The 15,729-nt window shown below is 47.4% G+C and overlaps 1 protein-coding gene across 1 annotated transcript; it reads right to left on the bottom strand.

The window, feature by feature from the left end:
- Positions 1–8,869: 8,869 nt before the first annotated feature.
- LOC311278719 (uncharacterized protein) lies at positions 8,870–12,209 on the bottom strand. Its single transcript, XM_084389728.1, has 2 exons — positions 10,740–12,209; positions 8,870–10,642 (listed from the first exon to the last, which is right to left on the bottom strand). The coding sequence occupies exon 2, from the start codon at positions 9,961–9,963 to the stop codon at positions 9,028–9,030; it is 936 nt and encodes a 311-aa protein (XP_084245854.1). The 5' UTR covers positions 9,964–10,642; positions 10,740–12,209; the 3' UTR covers positions 8,870–9,027.
- Between the last annotated feature and the right edge of the window lie 3,520 nt (positions 12,210–15,729).

The following is a 15,729-nucleotide window of genomic DNA, read 5'->3' as shown; positions in this document are numbered from 1 at the left end:
AGCCAGTGCAGGCCTGAGCGGCGGTCATATTTTGTACCGCCATGCGGTACATCTAGTTCTTTGTATATCTACCTTATTTTTTAACATAAGAGCAGATGCTGCTATTTATAAATTGTGCGAATGTGCGAAGCTTCTGGTCTCGTCCGCTTCCAGTTATTTTAGCTGTGCAAAAACATTCCTTTGTACTGGAATTTGTTATCATATCTAAATCCATTATCATAACCATAAACACACTGATTTGTAGAACAAATAGTTTTAGTTTACTACACTTTGTTATTCTTCTTGTTATAGAGGCTAATGAATCAGAAGTCTCACACATTCACAGAGATTATCTTACTTTCGAGTTGCAAAATAACGTGGATAGGATGTGAACGTAGTGTAACAGCGCAACGCTTCTGGGTTGTACGTCAGAACGTAAGCTCATTTCCACGGATTCTGTAGATTGCAGAAACAAAAGATTTAAAAAAAAATGCTGAGTCCTCACACTGTTTTCTCCCCTCCAGGTCTCATTCAGTCATGCAAATCACATAAACCTACTGCCTCCAGCTGTTTTATGTGAGGGCAAAATAAATACTTCTGTTGTGAATGGTAAAGGGGTTTCATTCCCGCAGCAGCAGAACAGTCAGAAAAAAGAAAACAATGCCTGTTCTTCTGATGTGGGAGATGCCCCAATAAAGATCGTTGATAATTATTTGTCTTTATCCCCCAAACTCAGGCGTGACCACTTGGGGCACAAGAAAGGGTCCAACGAAAGCTGAATAAATATTTGGGTGCTAGATGTTTATTGTTCTTTTGTTCCACTTGGGTATTTAAAGGGAATTGGCAAACCGCTCAAGGAAGCATCTGTAAACAGATCTTCCCACACTGTTGCTGTGTGTCTCTATTGCCTGGTATGCTGACTATTTGAAACTATTTTGATATTGCATTTTGAATGATGTCTCTATTATATGCTGATCAGTTGTGTACTATGTATTCTTTTTAATTCTTTTTATTTGATGTTTAATCCTGCCTGGCAAAAATAAATGTTAACCTTGATTTATTCTGCATTATTCTGAAATCATTATTTCCAGTAGATTAATGTGCAGTCTGGTGTTTCCGCAAATCTCTGTCCAGGATAGATCAAACCGAAGGCACTAATGAATGGAGCATGGGGCACCTCATTAAGGAGACCTTCCGATTTTTGACTATCACTGACTTAGCACGTTGCAAGCTCGCAACTATTAAAAAAAATTACAGCTTTGTTATGAGTCAGCAGTGAGTGGCCGCTTAGGGTAAAATAGTTGCACTGCACCCTCTGACTTCAAAACTGGCTAGATTGTGTCCGTGAGCGCACGTTCGCAATGTGACGTCTCAAAGCGACCCCGGGTCCTTAATGAACGAATATTTAAAATTATGAGATGGCCAGAATAATCCTTGGTCTAAATTAAATCACAACTAATCTGAGGATCAGGTATTAAGATAGCAAATTTGTAAAAACAAAGAGTCACTTAAATTTGGAGTCAGATTAAATTATTCATGGAGTCAGAATTAAAATTAGAAATCAACTGTTAAATAAATTAAAGTGATTTTTTCAGAAGCGCCTGAAAAGACATACACGCTGAATTCCTTCGACCACGACACTGGATACTGTTTTTGGGCCAGTGGGTGGAGTTTACACCATTGTCTCTAAATGCACAACAGCAATGTTTTTTTCCTAAGGCATGTTTATAAAAGCTACTTAAATGTCTTAATTGAACTAAGGTCTAATCCTGGCTTAATCTAAGCCCTGTCTTTGAAACCAGGCCATAGATTTGTGAAGTTTGGATCAGCAGTCTTATATGTTTGATTTCATACTAACTGTCTATTCAAACTCACGTGTAACAGTTTATAATACCCAGTTCACCCTGTAGCCCAAGACTCATTGCCCACTGAAGCTAAGCAGTGCGCTGGCAGTGCACCACTGAGCCTGGTTAGTGCCTGGATGGGAGACCTCCTGAGAAAACTAGCTTACTGCTGGAAGAGGTGTTAGTGAGGCCAGCAGGGGGTGCTCACCCTGTGGTCTGTGATGGGGACATTATACTGTCAAAAAGCACCGTCCTTCAGATCAGATGTTGAAAACCAAGTTCCTGACTCTCTGTGGCCATTAAAAATCCCAGTAGGGATTTAAAAAAAATCGGGGGTTTAACCCCGACATCCTGGCAAAATTTGCCCATTGGCCTCTGTCCATCCTCATGGCCTCCTAATCATCCCCATATATACTGATTGTCCTCATTACTCTGTCTCCTCTCCACCAATAAGTTGCTGTGTGGTGGGTGTTCTGGTGCAATATGGCTGCCGTCACATCATCCAGGTGGATGCTGCACATTGGTGGTGGTTAAGGAGATTCCCCCCTTCCATGAAAAGCGCTTTGAGTGCTGAGAAAAGCACTAGGCTATATAAATGTAACGAATTATTATTATAGTATAATACATTTAATGACAGAATCTGACCTTTTATACAAAGGACTTTGTACAAAGCATAGTGCATATCAAAAATGAATAGTGACCTACAAATAATAACAAATCTGTCCTGCAGTGTATACACTCGTAGTACATTTGCATCAGTGAAAAACATTCCTTTCCTTGTAAAGAATATGTCAACGGTACACAGTTGAAGTACACATCAGCATTGGAAAACCTTTGCTCAGTGAAACATGTTGCATTGCACATGTCACAGGTCGGGATGGGCCAAGCCGGACTGCGCCCACCCCTGAACCAGGACCACCCTGAGGAGCGTGTCAGAGACGAGACGGAAACAGAATTCAAGGGAATAACAGTTCTTTTTATTAAAGTTAAAAGTAATTTGAATAACCTAAGCTAAAATCTTCCTTTCCTCTTCTTCCCCGGAATCGAGGCAATGCGGCAGTCTCCGGGGCCCACTCCCACGCCGATACAAGGTTCGCAATGGCCTGAGATGGATCGATGGATTTCCACGGGTGTGTATGCGGTCGGGGCTGTTCCCCTTCCCGCACTGATGCGGGGTCCGCAGGGACCTACGACAGACAGGTGAGTTTCCACAGGTGAGCAGACAGTCGGGCTGTTCCTCTTCCCACACTGATGCAGGGTCCACAGGGACCTACGACGGACAGGTGAGTTTCCACAGGTGAGTAGACGGTCGGGCTGTTCCTCTTCCCACACTGATGCAGGGTTCACAGGGACCGACGACAGACAGGTGAGTTTCCACAGGTGAGTAGACAGTCGGGGCCCTTCCTTTTCCCACACCGATGCAGGGTTCACAAGGACCGATGACAGACAGGTGAATTTCCACAGGTGAGTAGACAGTTGGAACTCTAGGGCTACAGCAGACTCGAGTCCACAGGCTGAACGGAGCTTCTCTAGGGCAGACAGTTAGAACAGACAGAGTCAGCTTCAACAGCAGTATATAGGCCTCACGTGTGTTGCCGGGGACAGGTGACTCCACACCATGCAGATGGGCCGGGGGCTATAGCAGACTCAAGGTGCAGGCCGAGCGGAGCTTCTCCTGGACAGACAGAATCAACTTCAACAGCAATATACAACTCTCACGTGTGTTGCGGGGGACAGCTAACTTCGCACCATGCAGATGGACTTGGGATTGTAACAGACTCAAAGTCGCAGCTGAGCAGGGCTGCTCTAAGACAGACAAAATCAACTTCACCACAGTATACAGTTCTTACATGTGTTGCAGGGGACAGATAACTTCACACCATGCAGATGGACCGGGGGCTATAGCAGATTCAAGTCGCAGGCTGAGTGGAGCTTCTCTAGAACAGACAGAATCAACTTCAACAGCAGTATACAATTCTCACGTGTGTTGCAGGGGACAGATGACTTCGCACCATGCAGAATGGACTTGGGGTTGTAGCAGACTCAAGTCGCAGGCTGAGGTGAACTTCTCTAGGACAGACAGAATCAACTTCAACAGCAGTATACAGTTCTCACGTGTGTTGCAGGGGACAGATAACTTCACACCATACAGGTGGGCTTAGGGCTGCAGCAGACTCAAAGTCAACAGGCTGAGCGGAGCTCCTGCTAAGACAAACAAAATCACAATTGCAGATAGAGTGTGCAGTCTCACGTGTGTTGCAAGGGGGGGCAAACCTTCTCACCATACAGGTGGGTTGACAGGCAAGGAGCGAACTTAAGTCAACAGGCTGGACAGAGCTTCTTCTAAGACGGTCAGAATCACTACTTCAAAACAGAGAGGTTAGTTTGACTCACAGATGCTATTCCTTCTAGTCCTCAACAGATGGGGCCGATCGAATTATTAAGCTCCAATTACTGACAGTAGACCAGCATGGCACGTGGGGAGTGCACGGCAAGAGAAAATAAATCTTCCACACACACACGGCAATTTCACTCCAAACATGCAACGTGAGGGGGGAAACGTCAATTTAAGCACTGCAATCCACTTCAATAAGTGCAGATAAGGCCAGCACTCACCCAGGGGTCTCCGTGCCACAAGCAACGAGCTCCAATGTTGGGAAAAAGATGTTTCAGGGTTTTCCTCCACAGACATAGACGGATTCACATCACCGTTCCAACACGGGGGAAGAGGGCAAGAGATCGAACATGAATCAGTATAATTCACTCAGTGACGTTTAGGTAGCACAATCAAAGCACTCCAATCCACCTCAAATTCAGTGTTGAAACATGCAGGTACGAGATACGATGGTCGATTACTTATCTCTCTCCCTTCCAGGCAAACGGTGTGTTTTCACAACTCTTCCACACTCCTCAAGTCCCCTCCAGCAGCACTTCCCTTTGCACCCCGCAATTCCTCTCTGCAACACTCAAATAGAACGACTTCTCACGGGAGAGAACCACACCACAGTCTCTCTTCGCTGGCTTTTTATATCCTTCTCCATGCCCACATAGCTTCGTCATGGCTCTAGATTAATTCCCCACACCTGATGTCGATTTCCTCATCCCGGTTGGCAAGGCAACAGATACACATTTACACGGGGGGTGGTGTTTCCTTGTTATTATACCGGAGGGGACACAATTGCGGCGAACTTTAGTTCCGCCCTCATTTGTCACACCGTGACATACTCCCCCGCCAAACCGTTCTAGTCCCGAGAACGGGAGCCGGACATCCAGTCTCCATATCTAGCTGGGGGCCGACCTCGGTTCTCCCGCTGGGGCCGCCTGGGTGGAGAAATAGGCTCTTCAGGCCGTGGCTCTATGCCTAGTCCCCTCGGGACCACCGCCCATCCTACCAACTGGGGCATCCATGCTGTTTCACCGGGGGGCTTTTCGGCAGCAGGAGTCGGATAGTTCGGACAGGGGCGAATCAGGTTGCGATGCAACACCCGCTCTGGACCGGCTCTCCCTTCGGGACGGATGGCATAAACCGGCTGGTCTGGGTGTGGTTGCCGCTGGACTACATAGGGCTGTGACTCCCACCGGTCGCTTAATTTGCCCTTCCCCTGGCGACGGTTGTCCCTTACCAATACTCTCTCCCCTGGTAGTAGCGGTGCTTCCCGAGCCGTCCGGTCGTATAGCCTTTTGTTCTTCGCTGCAGCCCGACTGATCTGATCCGAGACCTGCTCATAAGCCGACTGAAGGCGCTGGTGGTGCCTGGTCACCCAATCGGTCAGACTGCTCCCTTCTTCCGCCGCCATGGTCCCCAAAAGCAAATCAGTTGGAAGCCTCACATGCCTTCCAAACATCAGATAAGTTGGGGCGTAGCCCGTAGTACTGTGTACGCTATTGTTGTATGCCTGAACTAATGCCGGAAGTCTGTCGGCCCAATGGCCCTGCTGGTCCTCCTCCAGGGTCCCCAGCAGGCTCAGCAGCGTCTGGTTAAATCTCTCACAACCCCCGTTCCCTTGGGGGTGATAAGGGGTCGTATGGGTCTTCTTCCCTCCATACAGCTGGCACAGCTCGTGGATCACCCTGGACTCAAAGTTAGGCCCCTGATCAGAATGGAGTACTTCGGGACACCCGAACGGCTGGATCACGTACTTCCACAAGGCGTTGGCGGTGGTAATAGCGGTCTGATCTAGGGTCGGAACGGCCCAAGCGTACTTCGTGAACAGGTCCGTCACCACAAGGATATACTGGATCCGGTCCACCGGCCGACCCAGGGTCAGATAGTCCATAGCGACAATGTGCAAGGGTGCCTTGGCCTGAATTGGAACCAGGGGAGCCCGTACCTCTTTCTTGGTCTTAAACAATATACAGCGTGGACACTTCTGTAGATAGGCCCTCGTTGTGCCCTCCATTCCGGGCCAATAGAAGTGTCGCCGTAATAAGGCTGTCGTCCTCTCTTGCCCTTGATGCCCCATCCTGGTGTGATAGGCTTCCAACAACGCTGGCCAGCGGCCCTCTGGGACCACCACCTGACAGACCCTGTCACCCCTCTTGGGATCTTGAAGGGCCCTGCAGATCACCCCTTCCTTCAAGTAGAGTCTCTCTCTCTGGCCCAACAGTCCTCGCACTGTCCGGGTCTGAGCTCGGCATTCCGCACCATCGGGCCATGCCTTCCGCCTCAGCCAAGTCCGGACCACCAGCAGATCCTCGTCCTCGCCCTGCCATACCCTCCAGCGCTGCGGGTCCCATCCCCAACAACCCGGGGATTCTTCCAAGGGCTGGCCTGGTGCCTCCACAATCCCCACCATTAGTCCTTCGTCATGTCCTGCTTCATGAGCCAATACCGGGCCCGAGGATCCTTCCTCTGGCAGCCTAGATAGGACATCGGCGTTGGTGTGTTCCCTCCCTGGCCGGTACTGGAGCTGGTAATCGAAGTTCGCCAGTTGTGCCACCCATCTCTGTTCTACCGCCCCCAGCTTGGCGGTCTGCAGATGTACGAGCGGATTATTGTCCGTAACCACTTGCACCCTGGCTCCCCACAGGTAATCTTTAAATTTTTCACTCACCGCCCACTTCATTGCCAGCAGCTCGAGTTTAAAGGAACTGTAATTGGCGTCGTTTCTCTCGGTGGGGTGCAGGCTTCGGCTCGCATAAGCGATTACCCTCTCCTTTCCTTGTTGCTTCTGAGCCAGAACAGCTCCTAACCCCAGGTTACTGGCATCTGTGTACAGGATGAAAGGTTGTGTGAAGTCGGCATAAGCCAAAATCGGGGCCTGTAATAACTCCTGTTTGAGCCTCTGAAAGGCCTCCTCACACGCCGGATCCCACTGGATCGACGGCGACCCTCGACCCCGAACTCGTCCCGTACCTCCCAGCAGCTGGTTGATCGGCTTGGCGATTCTGGAGAAGTCTTTAATGAACCGCCTATAATATCCGACGAAGCCCAGGAAGGATCTAACCTGCCGTACCGTCTTAGGGGTGGCCCACCCCTGCACAGCCGCCACCTTCTCCGGATCGACAGAAATCCCTCCAGCACTCACAATGTGGCCCAAGAATTTTACCTCCTTTCGGAAAAGCTGACATTTCCCCGGCTGGAGTTTCAGCCCATACCTCTCCAGGGAGAGAAAGACCTGTTCCAGGTGTTGGAGATGGGACCCGAAATCCGGAGAATAGACGATCACGTCGTCGAGGTAGACAAGCGTGGTCTCCATTAGTTGGCCGCCCAGGCAACGCTGCATGAGCCGTTGGAAGGTGGCTGGGGCGTTGCAGAGGCCAAAGGGCATCCGGTCCCACTCATATAACCCAAAGGGGGTAGTGAACGCAGTCTTCTCCCTGTCCCGCTCATCCACCTGGACTTGCCAGTATCCGCTGGCCAGATCGAGTGTCGAATACCAAGCTGCTTGTGTAAGGCTGGTGAGAGAATCTTCTACTCGGGGCAATGGGAAAGCATCCCTCTTGGTCACCTGGTTGAGCCGCCGGTAGTCCACACAGAACCTCCAAGAACCATTTTTCTTCCGTACCAGTACTATCGGCGCGGCCCAAGGACTGCTGCTCTCCCGGATAATTCCCTTATCCAACATCCCCCTCAGGAGGGTGCGAACCTCTGAATACAGGGTCGGAGGCACGGGTCGATAACGCTCCCTGCTGGGTGTGGCCTCTCCGGTCGGGATCTGGTGCTTAACTGCATCCGTACGGCCGTAGTCCTCGTCGTGGGTAGAGAACAAATGTTGCCATTTCGTCAAGAAACATTGGAGTTGTTGGACTTGGTCCTCTTTCAATCCCTCTCCACGTAACGACTCTCCTTCCAGGTGTGTCGGCAGTCTTCCTCCAACCTCTTCCACGTGTCGACCCGTTTGTGCTAGGGCCACCTCTACCACTGTTGGACTTACTCGACAGAATTCCACTTCTCCCTGTTCTCGAATTTGATGGGGCTTCACCGAGGTAACTCGGGCCAGGCGTTGGTGGCGGTATAGATGGATCGGGAAAGAATTTGTGTTTCGGACTCTAACTGAGACTCGGCCTCTCCTTGCGGACGCCAGCCCCCGAGCAACTTCCACCTTGGGGCCATCCGGGTAGGGCTCCACCAAAACCCACTCCTGGGGGCTATAAAGCCGAGAGGGCACCCTGGCCCAGACCACGGCTTCACTTCGAGCGGGAACGGACAAGGCATAACGGCAGGCCACTCTCCCAGTACTCTCCCGTTCGCCCTGCTGCTCGGCCAGGCAAACCCGGCGACAGTCGGCTCTCACCCGATCCCACTCCTGGCCATCCGATGACGAGGCAGCTCGCACTGGGCTGCCCCGGAACAGTTCCTCCCAACACTCAGAGATCACGTTCATGCCCAGTAGGGCCCGATGAGACCCCAGACAGCCATCTCGCACCACCACTACTCCCTTCTGGGGTACCACAACCCCGTGTATCTCCAGATCCATCACCAAATATCCAACGTATGGTATGTCAAGTCCATTTGCCCCACGCAGGGTCAACCAGGGGGCTTCGGCCGTCGACCGACCCTGGGCACCAAATAACTCATGAGTCAGGCTCTCCGCAAACAAGGTTACTTGCGACCCGGTGTCCAGGAGGCATTGCACTTCCTGGCCGTTGACCTGAATCGCCACAACCGGGCAACGGCCCACCAGGTGTTCGTTGGGGAGTGTGGGAAGCTGAGGGTCTAACAAGGGGGTCCCGACCACTTGACCCACAGTGGCCGGACGCTCTAAAAACCCCCCTGCGATGCCCGTCTGGAGGAGCACTGACGGAAATAATGACCCGGTTCTCCACAGTTATTGCAGAGAGGACGACCCTGTTCATCCCACTGGAATCGAGGCCCCAAAGGCCGAAGTGGACGGCGTTCTGGGAGATGGCCCCCATCGGAGTATGCCCGCTCCCGTGGCGGAGGCAATGAACGGGGATATTCCCGGCGAAGTTCTGCCACGAGGGACTTAGACAGTTCGGACAGTTGCTCACGTACGTCCTTCTTCAGCTCCTCCCGAAGGGCCTGTTTCCAGTCCGATGTAGCAGGGGGCGGTGGAACACTAGTGGCGTTGGTAGCCAGACAACTGGGAGGGTCTACGCTCGCAGCATGGTCACGTTCAAGGGCTAAAGCTTCTCCACGCAGCTCTTCAAAAGTGAGGTCGGGTTCTCGTCGTAGTTGGACCCGCAGACTCTGACGCACAGGGCCTTCTCGTAATCCTAATAGAAACTGATCTCTCAACAGGACTTCCTCATCACCCAGACCGTGATCCTGTCTTCCTTTCAAACGGGAGAACTGTTCCCTCAACTGTAGTGTGAATGCACGGACATTTTGTCGAGGCCCTTGTCTACAATTGAAAAACTGCGTTCGCAGGACAGCTACCGGGGTGGTGTCTCCATATTGCCCCGTGAGAAATTCAAAGATTGCTTGGACCGTCGTTCGATTTGCTTCCGGCGCTGCCTGTACCTCTCTTCTTGCTTCTCCTTCCAAGGAATTTAAAACAAACTGTACTTTCTGGGGGGCACTCAGACCTTGAAGTCCGGCTAAGTACTCGACCTGCGCTTTCCAACATGACAAACTCACTTCTGATCCAGGGCCTCCGTACTTCTGGGCCCACGGGGCTCCCATAAAAATCGGCATTGCCGGTTGCCGCACTACTGGCTCTTCTTCTTCAGCCATCTCACTCTGATCGCTCAACTCAAGGTGGTATCCTGCCGACTTACGCCAAATCTGTCACAGGTCGGGATGGGCCAAGCCGGACTGCGCCCACCCCTGAACCAGGACCACCCTGAGGAGCGTGTCAGAGACGAGACGGAAACAGAATTCAAGGGAATAACAGTTCTTTTTATTAAAGTTAAAAGTAATTTGAATAACCTAAGCTAAAATCTTCCTTTCCTCTTCTTCCCCGGAATCGAGGCAATGCGGCAGTCTCCGGGGCCCACTCCCACGCCGATACAAGGTTCGCAATGGCCTGAGATGGATCGATGGATTTCCACGGGTGTGTATGCGGTCGGGGCTGTTCCCCTTCCCGCACTGATGCGGGGTCCGCAGGGACCTACGACAGACAGGTGAGTTTCCACAGGTGAGCAGACAGTCGGGCTGTTCCTCTTCCCACACTGATGCAGGGTCCACAGGGACCTACGACGGACAGGTGAGTTTCCACAGGTGAGTAGACGGTCGGGCTGTTCCTCTTCCCACACTGATGCAGGGTTCACAGGGACCGACGACAGACAGGTGAGTTTCCACAGGTGAGTAGACAGTCGGGGCCCTTCCTTTTCCCACACCGATGCAGGGTTCACAAGGACCGATGACAGACAGGTGAATTTCCACAGGTGAGTAGACAGTTGGAACTCTAGGGCTACAGCAGACTCGAGTCCACAGGCTGAACGGAGCTTCTCTAGGGCAGACAGTTAGAACAGACAGAGTCAGCTTCAACAGCAGTATATAGGCCTCACGTGTGTTGCCGGGGACAGGTGACTCCACACCATGCAGATGGGCCGGGGGCTATAGCAGACTCAAGGTGCAGGCCGAGCGGAGCTTCTCCTGGACAGACAGAATCAACTTCAACAGCAATATACAACTCTCACGTGTGTTGCGGGGGACAGCTAACTTCGCACCATGCAGATGGACTTGGGATTGTAACAGACTCAAAGTCGCAGCTGAGCAGGGCTGCTCTAAGACAGACAAAATCAACTTCACCACAGTATACAGTTCTTACGTGTGTTGCAGGGGACAGATAACTTCACACCATGCAGATGGACCGGGGGCTATAGCAGATTCAAGTCGCAGGCTGAGTGGAGCTTCTCTAGAACAGACAGAATCAACTTCAACAGCAGTATACAATTCTCACGTGTGTTGCAGGGGACAGATGACTTCGCACCATGCAGAATGGACTTGGGGTTGTAGCAGACTCAAGTCGCAGGCTGAGGTGAACTTCTCTAGGACAGACAGAATCAACTTCAACAGCAGTATACAGTTCTCACGTGTGTTGCAGGGGACAGATAACTTCACACCATACAGGTGGGCTTAGGGCTGCAGCAGACTCAAAGTCAACAGGCTGAGCGGAGCTCCTGCTAAGACAAACAAAATCACAATTGCAGATAGAGTGTGCAGTCTCACGTGTGTTGCAAGGGGGGGCAAACCTTCTCACCATACAGGTGGGTTGACAGGCAAGGAGCGAACTTAAGTCAACAGGCTGGACAGAGCTTCTTCTAAGACGGTCAGAATCACTACTTCAAAACAGAGAGGTTAGTTTGACTCACAGATGCTATTCCTTCTAGTCCTCAACAGATGGGGCCGATCGAATTATTAAGCTCCAATTACTGACAGTAGACCAGCATGGCACGTGGGGAGTGCACGGCAAGAGAAAATAAATCTTCCACACACACACGGCAATTTCACTCCAAACATGCAACGTGAGGGGGGAAACGTCAATTTAAGCACTGCAATCCACTTCAATAAGTGCAGATAAGGCCAGCACTCACCCAGGGGTCTCCGTGCCACAAGCAACGAGCTCCAATGTTGGGAAAAAGATGTTTCAGGGTTTTCCTCCACAGACATAGACGGATTCACATCACCGTTCCAACACGGGGGAAGAGGGCAAGAGATCGAACATGAATCAGTATAATTCACTCAGTGACGTTTAGGTAGCACAATCAAAGCACTCCAATCCACCTCAAATTCAGTGTTGAAACATGCAGGTACGAGATACGATGGTCGATTACTTATCTCTCTCCCTTCCAGGCAAACGGTGTGTTTTCACAACTCTTCCACACTCCTCAAGTCCCCTCCAGCAGCACTTCCCTTTGCACCCCGCAATTCCTCTCTGCAACACTCAAATAGAACGACTTCTCACGGGAGAGAACCACACCACAGTCTCTCTTCGCTGGCTTTTTATATCCTTCTCCATGCCCACATAGCTTCGTCATGGCTCTAGATTAATTCCCCACACCTGATGTCGATTTCCTCATCCCGGTTGGCAAGGCAACAGATACACATTTACACGGGGGGTGGTGTTTCCTTGTTATTATACCGGAGGGGACACAATTGCGGCGAACTTTAGTTCCGCCCTCATTTGTCACACCGTGACACACACATACTTCTATGCAAAATATAGCTCATCCGATATCTCTTCTAAGCACTTATGTATAACATAGTCTGACTTCACAAAATACATTTTACAAATTATTATGAACATTAATAAAAAAAATAAAAAAAAAGAAGTCATTCAACAGTAAAATTTTTATCTTCAGCGGCAAGCCATTGAATGTGGAGTTTTTTTTTTTTTTTTTTACCCAAACTAAGATGGCTGACAGCCAATCAGAAATGCCAAGGAATGCTCTGGAACGTATCAATCCATTCCTTCTATCCTAGGTGACTCTTGCAGTTAAAAAAACAAAATGTTGTAGCATCAAATAACATCTAATGAATCATTTCATTTTTAAAGTTTCCAAGTATTGATTTTAGGTTGGGAGGAAATTCTGATTAATCATCTGTCCACTAAATTGGACATAATGTATTAATACCTCTGACAAGGACCTGCTGGACACCCCCCACACCAGGTTGCAGACTTTTGGGGATAGGGCTTTCTCTGCCAATGCTCCCACACTCTGGAACAGTCTACCCCTCCACGTCCGCTCTGCCCCATCCCTGCCCATGTTCAAAATGCACCTCAAAACATTTATTTTCACTAAGTCCTTTAACCCCTAACCCCCCTATTTGTTAAACGACCTTGGGTACCATGAAAGGCGCTATATAAGTCCAAGTTATTATTATTATTATTAATAGCTTTTCAGCTACAATTCAGACTATTACTGACTATTCTTGAAAATACTTCATCTGCAGTAACTTTTTTGGCTGTAAATAAATGTATTTGTGTTATTAGAATGTAATTTGCAGTTACATCAAAAAAGTTATGTGATTACATAATGTACGTTACTTGTAATGCATTACTCGTTACATCAGAAAGGTAATCTGATTACATAATGCATGCTCCTTGTAATGCTTTACTCATTACATCAAAAAAGTAATCTAATTTCGTAATGCATGTTACCTAAAATACGTTTCTTTACTCGTTACATCAAAAAGTAATCTGACTACATCATGCATGTTACTTGAGGTTATGCATGTTATCCAAGGTTTTTCCAGAGAGGAGAGCTATGGTAGAAATGTGTCCATTTTGAACATAATTGGAATTATCAGCTAATAAGGATAAATTAACATACAGTGCTATGCATAAGTTTAGACACCCATGCTAAAGTTGACTAAAAAGAGGAATAAAAAATCATCTTTTGGAAATTGAACTTAATGCCTTAATTTAAAAAATTAGGAAAAATCCAACCTTTAAGGATACCAATTTTCTTTGTGAATGAATAATGTATCGTAAATAAATAAATGTTCTTCCTTAAAATACAGGGTGCATAAGTTTGGACACCCCTATGTTAAATTCCCATAGAGGCAGGCAGATTTTTATTTTTAAGTATTTAAAAAAAAAAACATTTTTAGGATACTATGCATCCTGATAAAGTTCCCTTGGCCTTTGGAATTAAAATAGCCCCACATCATCACATAGCCTTCACCATACCTAGAGATTGGCATGGGGTACTTTCCATAAGATCATCTCTCAATGCAAATCAAACTAGCTATTAGGCTAACTGAAATAAAATCATGCCAATCTCTAGGTATGGTGAATGCTATGTGATGATGTGGGGCTATTTTAATTCCAAAGGCCAAGGGAACTTTATCAGGATGCATAGTATCCTAAAAAATAAATTAAAAAAAATACTTAAAAAATAAAAATCTGCCTGCCTCTATGGGAATTTAACATAGGGGTGTCCAAACTTATGCACCCTGTATTTTAAGGAAGAACATTTATTTATTTACGATACATTATTCATTCACAAAGAAAATTGGTGTCCTTAAAGGTTGGATTTTTCCTAATTTTTTTAATTAAGGCATTAAGTTCAGTTTCCAAAAGATGATTTTTTATTCCTCTTTTTAGTCAACTTTAGTATGGGTGTCTAAACTTATGCATAGCACTGTACTCTGGTAGACTGGAAAGAGCATGAGTTTTTTCTACATAGATTGAGTTTGATTTCCACAGAGTTGTACCTTCACCAGTTGTAATCTTTAATGGAATCATGTCTTCATGTTCTGATATCAAAGACACGTGAAGTTCAACTTGTATGAAGTTCTTCGTCTGCTGGTCACACAGGAACAAACTCAATTGTGTTTGCAATAGTTGAAGCTTTATTATATTTTTTACATGATTTTATATAATTTTAATCATTGGTTTGTTAAATACTTTTCTTTTTTTTCTTTTCTTTTTCTTTTTTTTTAACCAAAATATTTGTAAAAAACAAATCTTTTCAAATCTTATTTTCATGGCCTAAAATCCTGACTGGGGTAGTCATAATTCATGCATGAAAGGGTTAATGTCTAAATAAATATAAGAGTGCACATGAAGCTAGAAATTTTGAGAAAGGACACAATTACCAATTTTGTGGGATGTAACGGAGAAGAAATATAATGAGTAGGCAGGGAGTAAGTAAAGTAATAATATTACTTTTGAAACCGAGTAATGAGTAATAGGCCTATATTAATTATTTTTTACTACCGAGACCAACACTGGTCAGGAGTGCACACACAAGTATTTTAACGTGTTTCACCTGTCCCTCTGTTCAAACTGTAATCAATCTACCCTTAATTTTAGCATTTTGAAAATCCTAAAAGGTTATGAAGAAAATAAAGGAATATAAAGATTTCTGTACATAGAAAGTGGATTGTACCATGTGTAAGCATTAGCTATAGGTCCCATTTTAAAAATAGCAACATGTTTTTATAACTTACATGGAATTTGTAAGTTCCTCAATGGTGTATATAAGCTCAATCCTTTTAGTGTAGCGCCCCAGAGAAACACATCAGCTGGCAGAGAGGGGATGAGAGGAAAGAGATGGGGAGAGAGGACAGAGAGGACAACAGAGAAATCTGGAATGAAGACCTCGCCTGTAACCTTTCTCTTCTATGCCTGTTTCTCTCGTATGTCTGACACATAAAAATAATAAATAAGAGATCTCTTGGTGAAAATAACTGGTGTTGCTTCCATGATTAAAAGTTTAATTTTCAAATCTACACCACTTGGTGGAAATGTATAGGATGATGCACTATGATGTACTAGTGTCCACTGTTCCTGAACTCTCTGTGCTCCCTTTTTATCTGTACCATGTCCTCTTAAGGGGATAGTTCACCCAAAAATAAAAATAACCCCATGATTTACTCCCCCTCAAGCCATCCTATAGTGTACATGACATTCTTCTTTCAGACAAATACAATTGGAGTTATATTAAGAAATGTCCTGGCTAATCCAAGCTTTATAATGGGAGTGAATGGCTGGAGAAAATTTGAAGCACAAAAAAGTGCATCCATCCATGATAAAAATACTCCACA

Source organism: Rutilus rutilus (assembly GCF_951802725.1).
Source record: "Rutilus rutilus genome assembly, chromosome: 19".
In the NCBI taxonomy this organism is placed as follows: Eukaryota; Metazoa; Chordata; class Actinopteri; order Cypriniformes; family Leuciscidae; genus Rutilus; species Rutilus rutilus.
Note: the sequence above shows the minus strand (reverse complement) of the source record. Positions and strands in the feature narration are given on the sequence as shown.